Below are 16,180 nucleotides of genomic sequence, written 5' to 3' on the forward strand. Positions count from 1 at the left end.
GTATTATGTGCGTGTGGGTGTTTAATCCCTCCTGTGTTTCTGTAGGATATTCTGGGTGGATGCTCACCTGGACCGGGAGAGAAAGAGGAGGGAAGGGAGGGAGGGAGGGAGGGAAGGAGGGAGGGAGGTGTATTATGTGCGTGCCGGTGTTTAACCCCTCCTGTGTTTCTAGGATATTCTGGGTGGACGCTCACCTGGACCGGATCGAGAGTTCGGACCCTGAACGGGAAGCTCCGTCAGATCCTCGTGAGCCCGGTGTCCCACCCCTTCGCCCTCACGCAGGTACCCCGCCCAGCTGTCAATCGCCCACCTTGACCCCGCCTCCCGGATGCCTCGTTCCACTCACCTGCTCTCTCTCTCTCACTCGTCCACTCACTGTCCCACTCGCCCACTCACTCACTCACTCACTCACTCACTCACTCACTCACTCTCTCTGTCTCTCTCCCTCCTTCCTCCCACTCATACTGAACCATCAGACTTTTAACCATTCCCTCTTCCTCCCTTCATCTCTGACCCTCATTTTTCTTCCCTTTCTTCCTTCCTTTTTCTCTCCCCTCCCCTCCCCCGTTTCTCTCTCCCCCCCTCCCCTGTTTTCTCCCCCCCCCTCCCCTGTTTTCTCCTTTTTCTCCCCCCCTCCCTCCCTCCCTCCCTCTCCCCTGTCTGTGTTTTTTCTCTCTCCCTCCCCCAGTTGAAGCCGGTGTCCTCCTCTCTAACCCCTTTCTCCCGACTCTCGCAGCAAGACCGCTGGATCTACTGGACGGACTGGCAGACCAAGTCCATCCAGCGGGTTGACAAGCACACGGGGCCGCAGCAAGGAGACGGTTCTGGCCAACGTGGAGGGCCTGATGGACATCATAGTGGTGTCTCCTCAGAGGCAGGGGGGGTAAGGGAGACTCGTTGTTTTTAAAAGACCGGAGAGGATCGGGGTAGATCAGAGAGGCAGAAACACGTACTCCTAACTCCAGACACCCACGGCCTGGTTATGGAACTCTGTCCGTCCGTCTGTCAGGACGGAGACAGGACTGAGGGGACTGTGTTTTCCTGTGTGTTTTGGTGCTGAAGACGTCAGTCAAACCTGAGGGCAGACCCGATCGCTTCTTATGTTTGTGTCGAATGGTTTGACAGTGTCAAACGGTGTGACTTCTTTCAAACGCTGTGACAGTTGGACCTTCTTTCGACGTTGTGAGCTTCGAAGATTTCGAAAGGTGAAGATACTGGCTGCGTTCGTAAATTCGCTCTGAGAGCGCCGGAGAACGGCACACACTGGGTTCAACGTCATAAAGGCGACCGAGTAATTTTGATTGGACAAGAGTCCCATTCCATGAGTGCTGATCAGATTTCCAGAGCAATTTTTTTTACAAAACGCAGCCATAGAAATTGATTCTCGGACCTGATAGTAGTATTGGACCTCCCTGGTGGTGTGTGTAGGACCTCTGACAGTCTCCCTGGTGATGTGTGTGTGTGTGTGTGTGTGTGTGTGTGTGTAGCAGCTCTGACAGTGTTCTCTCCCTGCAGGCACCAATCACTGCGGGGTGAACAACGGGGGGTGTACCCACCTCTGCTTCGCCAAGACCAACAGCTTCGCCTGCGCCTGTCCTGACGAGGCCGACAGCAGACCCTGCTCCACCAGTGAGTGTGTGTGTGTGTGTGGGGGGGGGGGTCTGTGTGTGTGTGTGGGGGGGGGGGGGGGGGGGGAAAGAGTGTCTGTGTGTGTGTGCGCGTGTCTGTGCCTGTGTCTGTGTCTGTGTCTCTGTGTCTGTGTGTCTGTGTCTGTGTCGTCTGTGTCTGTCTCTGTGTCTGTGTCTGTCTGTGTCTGTGCGTGCGAGTGTGTGCGTGAGTGTGTGTGTGTGATCACTTAGCCCATGTGTTACTCATCTCTATGTGGCTAAAACAAGCTCTGCGTGTTGTTGTGTCCAGTCTCAGGCTACGTCCCCACCTCCCCAGACAGAGGCACCACCAGCACCCCGGCCCCCAACAAGATCCCCAAAGCCCCCACAGACACGCCTCAGCGAGGACCCCCGCTGGTCAAGTACGTACACTGCAGCTAAAGATACATTCCGTACACCAAAGTGTATCACCTAAATGTGTTATGGAAACCTTTGGAGAAAGTGTTCCTCGTTGGACTAAACACATAAGTTGGATGTTGGACCAGTCATGTGCTCTGAACTACACTTAAGAGTAAATGTCAGTGGTGGCTAAGCAACCCGGCCCAGGTGTGTGTGTGTGTGTGTGTGTGTGTGTGTGTGTGTGTGTGTGTGTGTATGTCTGGGTTTCCGTTAACCGGCAATTGCCGGTCTTTGTCCGGTAAAATTTGGTGAAGTCCGACAAATTGAAAAGTCGTCGGACATATTGTCCGGTGAAAATAATTCCCTTTGAATACAATTCGCTAAAGCTGGCTGGGTGCGTTCGTAAACACGCTCTGGAAATCCGATCAGCACTCGCGGAACGCCTCTCGTCCAATCGAACGACTCGGTCGCTCTGTGACATCGAAGCCAGCGTGCGCTCCGGCGCTCTCAGAGCGTGTTTACGAACGCACCCCTAGAAGTTTCCAGCCAGCTAGCTGAAGCTGCTACACACACCAGAGCCATGGCGACCGAACGGCAAGTTAAACAACATACTATAAAAGTGACATTGTTTTACTCATTACTCATACGTTTGTTGTCATTCGGCGGTGCTAATAGTCGCTTTCTTTTTTAATTTATTTAATTTATTTTATTTTAGCAGTTTCCCCGAAAGTTAAGTGTTTGTTTTTATATCACTATTTGCACTTCTGGTTAGATGCTAAACTGCATTTTGTTGTCTGGTACTTGTACTCTGCAATGACAATAAAGTTGAATCTCACCTAATCTAATCTAATCTAATCTAAAATAATCTAAAATAATCCCATCACTATTACTCCCTATTTTCATCAGTGTTTCAATCCTTGAATCTGTGATGGAAATCAAGCAAAGCCACTTCAAGTCTCCCCACCACTGACAGCGCTGGGTGTGCCTTTCCTTACACTCTCGGTTATTCCCTGTGGATTTAAAAAAACGGTGTTTTGGTTTCTATAATGTGGTCTATTCTCAGTGTTGACGAGCAACTCAGGGGGCTTTGAGATGGCTAACAGCTAATTAAAGGAGTAATTCCACTCAAAAGGGTAGAAGTAAACTGACTGTCTGTCTGTCTGTCTGTCTGTCTGTCTGTCTATCTGTCTGCCTGTCTGTCTGTCTGTCTGTCTGTCTGTCTGTCTCTCTGTCAGTGTGCTGGACTACCTATGACTTCCATGGTACCTGGGAACGCGTTGTCGGAGAGAAACGCCCTCTGTACAAAGGACCTACTGACCAAAATCCCTGTTCCCCGTAGCCTACATGCTTGCACTGTTACTGTTCAATAAAATGTTATACATCTAGACATTGTGGTATTTCTTTATATACGTATCCCAGACTGCCTATCAATTGTTTCTCAATAAACAGTTATGTTCTTCCCATTGTCATACTCCCGAGCTAAACGAAATGCCTTCCCAACCAGCGAGACTTATAGAAATGACGTTGTTTTATTGATTTAAAAAAAAAAAAAGGGTAAAACTGTAAAGAGAAAATAGAAAACTCACATTAATCCCAAACAATTTAACAAACTTCAGTTAACGTAATGTGGAGTCCGTTCATTGATCGATGCTGTCTGTTCAGTTCCCAGTGAGGCGCCCGTTCAGCGCTGGACCCGTTCAGCGCTGGATTTGACGCATGGCATAGCGCGCATGCGTCAAATCATGTTATATTATTATATATTATATAGCTCGCATCTAATCGTATCGGATGAGAAATAGACATTAAATGGCATATATAGGCCGCTACACAACAGTAATCACCGCGACAAACATTAGATTTGGAGGAAAAAAATATATGATTTTGGAAAAAAAAAAAATTATTATATTTTAATATGATGACCGGAATATATCACGTTTGTCCGGTAAATCGAATTCTTCCCGGACACGATGTCCGACGGCAAATTTTTCTAACGGAAACCCTGGTGTATGTGTGTACTAACGGCCTCCCTGGCGTCCATCTTGTTTTCTAGCTGCACAGGCAAGAGTCTGAGTGTGGAGGGCTGCGTACAGAGCAACGTGGTGACAGCTCCTCACGGTGAGAAAATACCTCAGCTTCATCATCATCATCATCATCATCATCATCACCAATACTGTCTTCATCATTATTAAATTAGATTCAATCCGATTCAACTACCGGACAACGAAATGCAGTGAATTATTATTATTATTGTATTATAATTGTATTCTTGTATTTTCTTGTATTTCTTGTATAATTGTATTAGAATATTATTATATTGTTATTGTAGAGTAATTATTGTTGTCAACAACAATTAGCTTTGTAAAGTGTTTGTTAACGATAATAGTCGTTCTGTTGAGGTACTCTATTGGATTCGGTTGGTTCATAAAGCCACTGTCCTGTCTCACAGGGGAGGGGCTTCACATCAGCTACGTGATTGGTGGAGCTCTGACCATTCTGGCCATCCTGATACTCATCGCTGCCTTCATCATATACAGGTAAACTTCGCACAGTCACACACACACACGCATACGCACATACACACACGCACACACACACACACACAAACACACACACACCCACCCCCACATGCACACACACAAACACACACACACCCACCCCCATATGCACACACACACACCACACACACACACACGCACACACACACACTCTCTCTCACACGCACATACACACACACGCCTACAGACTTATGGACTGTTCTCCTGTTCTTCTTCCCTCAAGACACAAGAAGTCCAAGTTCGCTGACCCGGGGGTGAGCAACCTGACCTACAGTAACCCCTCCTACAGGACGTCCACGCAGGAGGTCAAGATCGAGACCTCCCAGAAGCCCCCCATCTACAACCAGCTACGATATAAAAAAGAGGTACTAAAGAGGAACTAAAATATATAAATATCTGGGGTCTGTTTCACCTGCTCTCACAACTATAGAGGACATTAACTACATTTACATTTTTTGGCATTTAGCCAAATTAATGGCATTAATGGAGTTATCCATTAGTAACTCGAGTCCATTAACTCATGTTTAATAGAGGGATGGATGCATTTGATGTGAATCCATTGGTTTCTGATGTACTGTATATGCTTATTATTATGACCGTACCTTCAAGAGGTATGGCTGAGTAACAATTGAGACAATTATACTCAGTTGACTCTGTTGTGGTGCTATCCCAAGTGCTGTCGGTAGATGGCGCTGCTGTTTCATTAACGCAACGTGAAGAGACACAAACAGTCACCACCGATCACCGCCACTCATCTCTCCTTTCTCCTCTTCCCCCTCTTCCTCACTGCAGCTCTCTCATCCTTACAACTCCCTCTCTCCCTTTATCTTTTGATCCGTGTGTCCTGTGGAGAGGTAGTCACACTGCATGGGGGATCACTCCCTCTCAGATCGTATTAAAATCTCTCTCTCTCTTTCTCTCTCTCTCATACACACACACATACACTTTCTCACTCTCTCTCTCTCTCTCTCTTTCTCTCTCTCTCATACACACACATACACATATACATACACACTTTCTCACTCTCTCTCTCACACACACACCCTCACAACACACACACACTTTCTCTCTCTCTCTCTCTCATACACACACACACTTTCTCTCTCTCTCTCTCTCTCACACACACACACACACACACACACAGACCCTCACAACATACACACACTCTCTGTCTCTCTCTCTCCCAAACTTACAAAGCATGCTACCTGTTCTCTCTCATACGTCTGTGTCTCTGCTTGGTGTCCTGGCAACGGACCTCGTTGTAGATGTGATAACTGACCTGTTTAAATCATTCAGTCCTCCTATGCTTTTTCTGACCAGTGACTAGCTTCTCAATACAGTATCTAATCACATGTGGCATCATACTATTCACAGTGAAATAACCCTCAACACAGTAGAAACATTCATCCAAAAATGACAAAAACTAACCCAAACACACGAGCGCACCCCTTTACCATGTACTTGTTGTTATAACGGCCGTGCATGGGTTGCGTTTTAAAACCCCAATCCGCCTGTTCTTGAGAGTGGCAGTTTGTTTTTTGAAAAACAAAAACGTTCCAAAATGGCTTCTCTGCTAACAAGCTAACAACGCTAACAGCTTGTTCTTCTTCTTCACGTGTTCCATGTTCTCTTCTTCTTCTTCTCCTCAGGGGGGGGTTGGCGGGGGGGACGGGGGCTACACCAAGGAGAAGATCCGCATCGTGGAGGGCGTGTGCCTGCTGTCCAGCGAGGAGCTGTACTGGGAGGACCTGAAGCAGCTGAAGCCGTCGCGGGGGGGCGGCCTGCACACGTGCATGCGCATCGACACGGTCTCCCTGCAGGCCAGCAGCGCCTCGTTGGACGACGGGGAGACGGAGCAGCTGCTGCAGGAGGAGACGTCCGAGTGCTCGTCGATAAACACCCTCACGCCCTCCTCCACCCCCGCCGCCGCCACGCCCCAACACCACGCCCAGCACAGCCTGCCCGACACCGGCTGGGCCCCCGCACGCAAACCCTCCACCGAGAGCGAGGTGTGAGGGGAGGCCTCCCCGCCATCCCCCCCCCCCCCCCCCCCTCACCCCCTGCCCCACCGCACCTCCACCCCCCCTCCCTCCCTCCCTCCCTCCTGCCCTGCCACCATTTTCTACCTGACCCCCCCCTCACACACACACTGATGCTCCGCCATTATGTCAGTATACACAAACAGCCACAAACGAACACACATCACACAAACAGCCACCAACGAACGAACACACATAACACACACGTCGCTGCTGAAACGTATATGGTACTAGACTAGTAGTGTATGTATGCATACCTGGACATTGACTCAGATGGCATCAGATGACATTTCTGGCCAGAAATACCGACATACAGTATACACACCTCATGCTACACACACCACACAGAATGCACCACACATAATCACACACTAATATATATACACACACACACACACACGCACACACACATACACAAACCTGACACCTCCTCCGCCCTCTGAATCCTGGACTCCGTCCTACACACACGTACACACACACACACACACACACGTACAAACACACACACACACGCTCGTTGCTACTACACTACCCACTCACCTCTGCAGACTGACTCACTGCTGCCCCCTTCAGGCAAAAGACTGAGAGACAATTTTACGAGCATGCTGGAAAAAAAAATGAGACTATTTGAGAACGAAATGACAGAGAGAGACAACAAAGGACATGTCTGAAGTCGTGTTGACGGAACGCAGACCGCCAGAGAGCAAAGCCCGCTTCGTTGTGTATAATAACATTGCATTTTTTTGTGAACTTTTTTGACAAAGCTAAAAAAAACGTATACTCCTGGACTATGTAAGAAAATGCTCTGCCTCTAATGCCACTCATTATGCGCCAATGTCTTTATCAACTCTATTTATGAACTTTTTGTACTTCAGAGTGGGTTTGCTGATTTTCAAGAATGGTGAGAGTGATGTGTAGATAGACGTGTACAGTATGAACCCGTTATTATTCAAATAGTCTATATTTATGACAGTGCCAAAGGGTGGAACTTCACCAGGTCACCAAGCTTCCTCCTCCGTCGGCTCTAGAGAATATCACGTGACCCGTCACATGACCTGTCACATGACAGGCAGTGGACACTCCTCTGGGAGAGGAAACACAACATCGGGAGGGAACGTTTCTTGTGTTGGTGCCTCCTCTCAGCTCTACCGTGGACATATCTGCTCGTTTTAAGCTGGTGCTCCAAACTGCATTAGCGAAACTTTTTTTTTTTTTTTTAAGTCCATTCATTTTAAATCGATAGAAAGAAGAAGAGGAAAAGAACAAAAAAAGAACAAAAAAAAAAGGAGGAGACACTTTATTTTTTTTAAGAGCTGCAAGTAAACCATTTGTGGTCCTCGGGGATTAGCAGTCTTGATGAAGTACGAGTGCCAAACATGTGTTTTTGTTTTTATTTTCAGTTTTTATTTATATTTCTTTGGAGGTTGTAAAAATAATGCTTGGCATTCTTTGAAACATTCTGATTAAAGTAGTTCTGCCGTATCTGGGTCTGTATAGCACCATGCACTTCTAGTGTTTCCTTCAGACCGTAGGAACACAGTGTATTTTGTAGGCCTAGTTTTCAAATGTTGCCCTCTCTGTGAAATATGGAACATTATACCAGATTACCATGTAGCACAGAAGGGTCATAATAGTCAAAGAATATTACCACTGACAAGTTTTTTGAAACATTAACTTCACACATGTAAAAACATTATATATTCCATTTAGATAAACGTCAGGAGCTGTTCTGTCGGTCGTGAGAACACAGGAGGGGGACTTTGGAGGATTCCTTTGGACAGATATCAGTTTCAATTCTCAAAAACCAAGTATCTTGAAGTAACTTCTACAAGTTCAGCAACATGCTGATTTGCTGCTAGATGAGAATTCCACAGCACTGAGGCCAATGAGAGAAGGTCTTGGCAGCTACTTTACCTGAGGTCTCTGCTGGTTGGCTGACAGACATACAGAGAATCAGACTGCTCCAATCATTAACCACGCTAACACACAGTCCCGCCCACTCAGCTAAGGTTGCTAAACTGTACAGATTTTACCATGCATAAGCAGACAAGCAAACATTTGTAATTGTTGAAGATATTGTGTTGATTTTGTTGTATAGAGTATTTTGTACAAAGGGAGTTCATGATTGTTTTGACTTGTATTAATTTTACTCACTGGAGAAGAACATTTTTGCTGGATTATTTTAACCACTGTGTTTTCCAAGCCTTGTAAATGATAGGGTTGATGCCAGTTATTTAATAGTGCTCTTTTATGTTACAAAATATTGGTCACATATAACTGTTGTAAAGTTAACTAAAAGAGATATTTATAATTTCTTTGTTTGGTTGTCACTTAATGTGTAAATATGAAAAGACTGTATGTATTTCCCGCCATTGCAGTACTAACAAGCTGTGTCGTGTGATATAGTGAATTACCCCTTTGCTATCTTTTAATATAAAACTGCATTTGCATTTCAGTGGAAAAGTGGTATAGTTTTTTTTCTTGGGCAGTTGGTCTCATAGGTTTGAAGCGAGAGTCTAATTCAGTCTTTTTCAGATTGAGAGTAGACACACACACACACACACACACACACACACACACACTGCAGTGGAGAGAAGGGATCTGGTTCAACTGAATTAAAATCACTGAAGGAATGTTGTGTTAGAGGCAAGGCAAGGCAAGTTTATTTGTATAGCACATTTCAAACAACAGGGGCAATTCAAAGTGCTTTACATGCATTATTTAAAAATACAGCAAGAGGAGCATAAGAAAATAAAAATTACAATGAATTAAAGCAAATATAAGAAGTAAATAGATACAATAGTTAATGGAAAAAAGACATTGATAGAAGTGTTTGTGTTTAATCATAACTGGTGCAAAACATGAAGGTTTTTAGCTTAGATTTAAATATTTTAAGGGTTTGAGCCTGTTTGATTTCTTCAGGGAGTTTGTTCCAGGAGCATGCTGCACCGTGTTTTTTTTTGTGTGTGTTAGAGACAGTAAATACCGTAGGTTCATGATAGGTTACTACTTTCAATAATATAAAACTAGCCAATCAGAAATAACCTCCCACACTGGGAGCAGTAGTGCCTTCCTGAAACTCCTCCCACACTGGGAGCAGTGCTATGTCCTCTCTCCAGTGTGTATTCTCTGGTGTCTGTTTAAGGCTCCAGCCTGATCAAAACCTTTCCCACATTAGGAGTGGTATGGCCTCTCTCCTGTGGTGTGTTTTCAGGGTTAGGGTTTACCTAACCGTAGCGTTTAGGGCTAACCCTGACCCTTATATAACCAAAACTCTTCTCACACTGAAGGCAAAGGTAAGGTCTTCTCTCCTCTGTGATACTGTGGTTGTGATTTAAGGTGAGTTGGACAAACGAAACTCTCTGCAGTCTGAACAGGACCAGGACTGGGACCGTGTTCTGTGGTCAGATTAAAACAACATTTAGCTTTTTGGCAACAAACAGCACCTGGACTCCCCCGGCACTATTGTTTTATACTTGATTTTTCTTAACAGTTTGGGGGTGCAGGCTTTGGTAGACTGTGTCTTGGTTTGCAGTTTGGGGGTGCAGGCTTTGGTAGACTGTGTCTTGGTTTGCAGTGTGGGGGTTCAGGCATTGGTAGACAGAATCGTCCTTCTTGTTGAAGACCAAGGTACCGGGGTCAGGGTCATTCTCATAATCCTGAGGCTCCTCTCCAGTGTTTCCTGTGTGTGTGTTTGGGCTGGTAGGGTTCTCCAGCACACAGGAGACCGGGGCTTGGACCGTGGTACATTTCCATCTGATGGATATGACCACTGTGACTATTGCCAACAGCTGTACAACCAGACTCACAGACACGAGGATGACCACAGAGGTACCAGATGGTATTGACGGAGACATGGATGATGATGACGATGATGGTGGTGGTGGTGGTGGTGGTGGCGGTGGTGGTGGTGGTGGTGATGATGATGGTGGTGGTGGTGATGATGGTGGTGGTGGTGATGATGATGATGGTGGTGGTGGAGATGATGATGATGGTGGTGGTGCAGGAGACATGGAGGTCAAGGTGGTGGCTGGGCCTGATGGTACTGCATCTGTTGATAAAAAGTAGCAGCTCTGAGGCGCATTCAACTGTCCCTCCCTATTAAAGCCAAACCTTTTATTCTTTTAAGCGCATCTTGTTGCATCTTGTAAGAAATGCGCTATACAAATACAATTTGATTTGATTTGAATTAGGCCACCACCACCACCTTCTTCGGAGGACTAATTTAACTTTTTACATTTTATTTATTCTTGTTCAAATTAAAAACCAATGAAAGAAACTAAAATGATCATACAAATAGTAATAGTTATAATCGTAGTCGTAAGGATAACAAAATTACTTGAAAACAGACGGAGGAAGGGGAGAATAAGCCAGCCACCTTGACAACATATAAACCAACAAACAGGCAACAAAGAAGAAAAGCAAAAACAAACCCGGCTCAGAGCGAGTGACCAAAAGGGAGACAAGTCAAGGGTAAAGGATAAATAATCAATATTTTCTTATCAACTAAAGACTAAATAAGGAAAAACAAGCAAGAATAGAAATGGGATGTGAAAGTCAGTATCATCAATGGTTGTGGATGAGTGATCTGTATGTGTGTGGAATATTGTAAAGTGTAAACATAGGGGGAAAAGGTTGCCACAAACAAATGATCAAAATGTGCTCCTGTATGGAGAGAGAGAGACAGACTGGGGAAACCAGCACCAACACAGGTGTGCTGCATCAGCCAGTCAGGCCTCCTCTCCCCACTGCCATCCTGCAACACAGAACCAGACAGCAGTGGAGGGTGGAGGCCGTAACAAAAAAAGAAAAATCGTTCATGAGTAGACTCATGGAAGCAGACAAATAGCAACACTGACAGACAACAAGCTGACAGACAAACAACTAGACGCATGGTGGTATGTATGTTATAGTCAGGTTTGTTATATAATTTCGTGGGAATTTTGGGGGGATTTGCTAATATATACATTTTTGGAAAGGGCATTGTATGAGGAATCAGAAAATATATGTTTCCATTTGCACAGATGTCTGAAAGGCGGCCATCTTGGCATTTAAGAAATGGCCGCCATAATACACACGTTTTGTAATATCTTGGCTTCTTAATAAGCTAGAACATTTTAACTGCTAAACCTACATTTTCAGGGTCAAGGAATCCAATGGTTGTAGTTACAAAGCTATTTTTTATTTATTTTTATTTTTTATATCATCACATAAAAATTTGTAACTTATACTTTAAGAAATTGTCGTTTTTCTATTACTTCCATACGTGAGTCCACAGACCACAGTATGATCACGACAACCTCCTGCATTAGATAGTCTCGATGTTATGATTTAAACTTTTGTTGGCTTTTTGGGGGGATTTGCTAATCTATACATTTTTGGATGTTATGGCAACAGCCAGCAACCAGTAAGGCAGGTAAATCTTTAGCCTAATGGCATATTTAATGATCTTCTTTCGGCGTATGGGTAGTTGTTTTCCTCTCCACTCCACCATGCTCGGGGCCGAGGGGCTACCCTTTTACCACCCCGAGACCTGGTTGAGGGGCTCACCCGGGCTATATTTCTGGACACCCCTCCAGAAGCCACGTCATCGTCTCGTCATCTAGTACCGACAGAACATGCATCCCGTTGGGTGGGTGGTACACCAGGCAATCCAGGATAACATGGTCTGCGGTTTGGTCCTCTGCGCCACACTCGCACGACGCATTTGGGGCCAAGCCCCATCTGTGCATTGATGAGCGGAAACGCCCGATGCCGGTCCGGAGACGATTGAGCCTCACCCAGGATAGCCTTGGCAAGTCCATCCCGAGGGGCTCAGGGCCGGCGACTGGGATATGGTCGCGGAGTTTGGAGGTGTTTGCCTCCCACTCCGCGCGCCACATATAATCCTTACCATCCTGCCGCACTGATGTTAAGATCTCTGCATTGCTGCCTGAGATCCTGTGCGGCAGGCACAAATGGGTGTCTCGACTTGAGACGCCGGGAGGGCTCCGCTGTTATAGTGAGCCTATCGTGGAGCAGATGGTTATTAAGCTCCACGGCCCGGCAGGCGAGACGTGCTGTGGCTCCCATGCGGCGGAGGCCTGCGGGCTGGATGCCTGCTAGGGTGGGAAGGTTGTCCACGGGGGTAGGACGCAGGCATCCTGTCACAAACCGCAAGGCTTCGTTTATAGGCGAGTCGATGAGGCGGGTGTGGGCACTGCGACACCATACTGGGGCGCAGTATTCACTAGTTGAATAAAGGAGGGCTAGCGCTGCCGTGTGCAAGGTCTTTGCGCCGGCGCCCCAGCCTGAGCCAACCAGTCGCCTCATCAACGCCACACGAGCTGTTAACTTCTTGCGCAGTGACTCGAGGTGCCGGCGAAACGTGAGCGTCCTGTCCAATGTCACGCCGAGATAGATTGGCTCAGCGGAACATGGCAGGGGAGTTCCATCTAGGTATACTCTAAGCTCACATTTAGCCTCCCTGTTGTTAAGGTGGAAGGCAGCCGACACCGTCTTTGCCTCGCTAAGCTTAAATCTCAATTTCCGGAAGTATGCCACTAGTGTCTGCATGTCCTGGCTCAGAATCCCCTCCACAGACTGCCAATTTCCAGCAGAGTACACCACTGTCAGGTCGTCTGCGTAGGCGTACTTCCGCGAGAGTGTGTTGGGCAGGTCATAGGTGTAGATATTATAGAGGAGGGGGGCCAGGACCGATCCCTGAGGGACGCCGTTCTTAAGGCGTCGAAGCCTGCTTAGCTGTCCGCAACCGGTGGTAAGGGTAAAGCTGCGGTTACGGATGAGCTCCATGATCATTCTGACCATGTGCCTGTCCGGCAGCAGGCGGAGCAGCTTGCAGGTGAGGCCGCGATGCCATACGGTATCGTAGGCAGCCGTCAGGTCTATAAAGACGGCCCCGTCTCGAGGATCTTGAAGGGGATGCATAACAGAGAGATGGGACGGTAACTCTTAGGGTCCCCTTCAGGCTTATTCGGTTTAGGGATCGCAACAACTAGGGCTCTTCGCCAGATTTTGGGGATCTTGAGTTGGCGCAAACAGGAAGTGAGGAACGCTCTCAGGCAGGACTTCAAGGCGGGTGCGGCATGGAGAATAAGCTCCGTATATCATATTTAATGATAAAAATAGGGAATTAAACAAAATAAATGAATGGGAGGAATGTGGGGAGTGTATGGTGTGCTGGTTGTTCTGTTTGTGGGATGTGTATTTACTCTATGTGTAATGACAGGCGGGTTGTGTCTCTTGACTATGTATAAGCGTTTATGCTATGTGTGATGTGATATGTGAATGGCGAGTCCAATGCGTGCCAATGTGAGCTGGACTGTTAGATTAGTTCATCATCATCACTTTCGTGCGTCACAGCTTGGGAATCGTCATCGTTCTGGCACTGGCTGCTGCACATGTCGGTACAGGCTAAGTTCTTAGCTCTGCATGAACATTTGCCAGAAGAACAGTCAGTTTTGCATTTGCATTGTATTTGTACCATCTCAATGATGGACTTTGGGGCTGGGAGGACGTCTGTGGTTGTTGGTTTAAGCATGCCATCCTCATGTTTGGAGTACCAATTTTGCAGGGGATCCAATTAGCCTATGGATCCTGCAGAGCAATGGCTGCCTGTGCCCATATATATTTTTTTTTAAGAAGAAGAATACAAAAAATTGCTTTGTAACTCCAACCATTGGATTCATTGACCCTGAAAATGTAGGTTTAGCAGTTAAAATCAATGTTCTAGCTTATTTAGAAGCCAAGATATTACAAAACGTGTGTATTATGGCGGCCATTTTGTAAATGCCAAGATGGCCGCCTTTCAGACATCTGTGCAAATGGAAACATATTTTCTGATTCCTCATACAATGCCCTTTCCAAAAATGTATAGATTAGCAAATCCCCAAAAAAATCCCACGAAAGTTTAAATTGAAACATAGTGAACCTGACTATTACGGTACATGTGGGAAAACGGTACATGTGGGAAAACTAGGGTTAGGGTTAGGCGCTACGTCGATTTGGTACATGCTGGCATGTCTAACCCTAACCCTACCCCTAACCCTAACCCTGACCCTAACCCTAACCCTAACCTTAACCCTAGCACCGTAGCACCTAACCCTAACCCTAGTTTTCCCACATGTACCGTATTCCCACATGTACCGTAACATGTATACTGTATCCATCATAACACTCAACTAAATTGATACGGATAATTAATTTGTTTTAGTAAGTCCAAAGTAAGTACATTATTGTGCAGGTTATTACAAAATGCGGGAGTTGCACTTTTTTGTAACACAATTGAATTATTTTGGAAAAAAATGGAAATGTAATAAATATATTTGACCAAGAAAAGCATGTTCATTCTCCAACATTAACATTTTCCAGAATTGCATGTTGTGTTGAAACTAAATAGTATTTCTATCGACCACTCATATGCTGATTTGGTTGCTTTCTTCTCAAGTTATGAAGCCCCCAATGGTAATTTGCTTGTTTAGGAGACATTCTGAAGACCCGATAACTCATTCTTTTAGGGGATCATATTATTGTGATAAAAATGCCTTGTCTGGCAATTAACATTATGCAACTTTTCAAAGCATTTAAACGTACTGAGTGCGCTGCGGTGCTTGTTACTTTTTTTTTCTTTTGAACAATGAACTGAACTGAACAAGTTTCTCTCCTGTGTGAACTATCAAAAATGTAAATGAAAAATCCACAACTCTCCCCAGATCAACAGAGCGATTTGACTGTGACAACTGTGGCTGGGAAATGTACAAAAGTACAATGGGGGGGGGGGAAAGGGGGGGGGGGGCGGGTCAGTATTTCAATCAACATGCAATCTCAAGGAAGTGAGAGGACGTGTGCTGCTCAGTTTGTGGTTGTGACTCATTTTGGTCAAATGTGACTAAAGACTTTAGCCACATGATAATCCACACACATGAGAAACAATTTCTTTGCTCAGTCTGTGGTAAAGGGTTTTGGTCGTAAAGGAGACTTGATGAGACACCTGATGGTTCACACAGGAGAGAAACTGTTTAATTGTTCAGTCTGTGGTATAATGTTTTGGCCATAAAGGAGACTTGTTAAGTTACAGTATTTAAATAAATAATTTCCTATACACATTGTCAAGTGTTTCTAATGTCTACACCATGCAGGCATTCAGAATGGATATGTGTGTTCAGGATGCATGAAGCTGGCTTGGGGGCAGGAGGAGAACAATATGAAGGTTGGGTAGTATAGTATAGTAAAGTATATAGTATAGTATAGTATAGTATATAGTATAGTATAGTAAAGTATATAGTATAGTAAAGTATATAGTATAGTATAGTATAGTATAGTAAAGTATATAGTATAGTATAGTATAGTATATAGTATAGTATAGTATAGTAAAGTATATAGTATAGTAAAGTATATAGTATAGTATAGTATAGTATAGTAAAGTATATAGTATAGTATAGTATAGTATAGTAAAGTATATAGTATAGTATAGTATATAGTATAGTATAGTAAAGTATATAGTATAGTAAAGTATATAGTATAGTGTAGTGACCGCTCGCTAGCAAGCAGAGTATTCGTAATTCACGGCGTTCCAGCCTTG

The 16,180-nt window shown here is 45.3% G+C and overlaps 1 protein-coding gene across 1 annotated transcript in view; it reads left to right on the top strand.

Moving 5' to 3' along the window:
- The window catches only part of LOC308165635 (low-density lipoprotein receptor-related protein 4-like), a gene marked incomplete at both ends in the record, with an annotated part of 88,165 nt that extends 81,589 nt beyond the window's left edge, over positions 1-6,576 (top strand). Inside the window, 11 exon segments of the mRNA XM_080539785.1 lie at positions 173-218; positions 220-282; positions 689-802; positions 804-878; positions 880-883; positions 1,516-1,629; positions 1,918-2,029; positions 4,057-4,121; positions 4,453-4,540; positions 4,785-4,926; positions 6,211-6,576. Coding sequence (XP_080395911.1) covers positions 173-218; positions 220-282; positions 689-802; positions 804-878; positions 880-883; positions 1,516-1,629; positions 1,918-2,029; positions 4,057-4,121; positions 4,453-4,540; positions 4,785-4,926; positions 6,211-6,576 — 1,189 coding nt within the window.
- Positions 6,577-16,180: the final 9,604 nt, after the last annotated feature.

The sequence above is a fragment of the Nansenia antarctica genome, assembly GCF_963989245.1.
Source record: "Nansenia antarctica genome assembly, chromosome: 9".
NCBI classification, from domain to species: Eukaryota; Metazoa; Chordata; class Actinopteri; order Argentiniformes; family Microstomatidae; genus Nansenia; species Nansenia antarctica.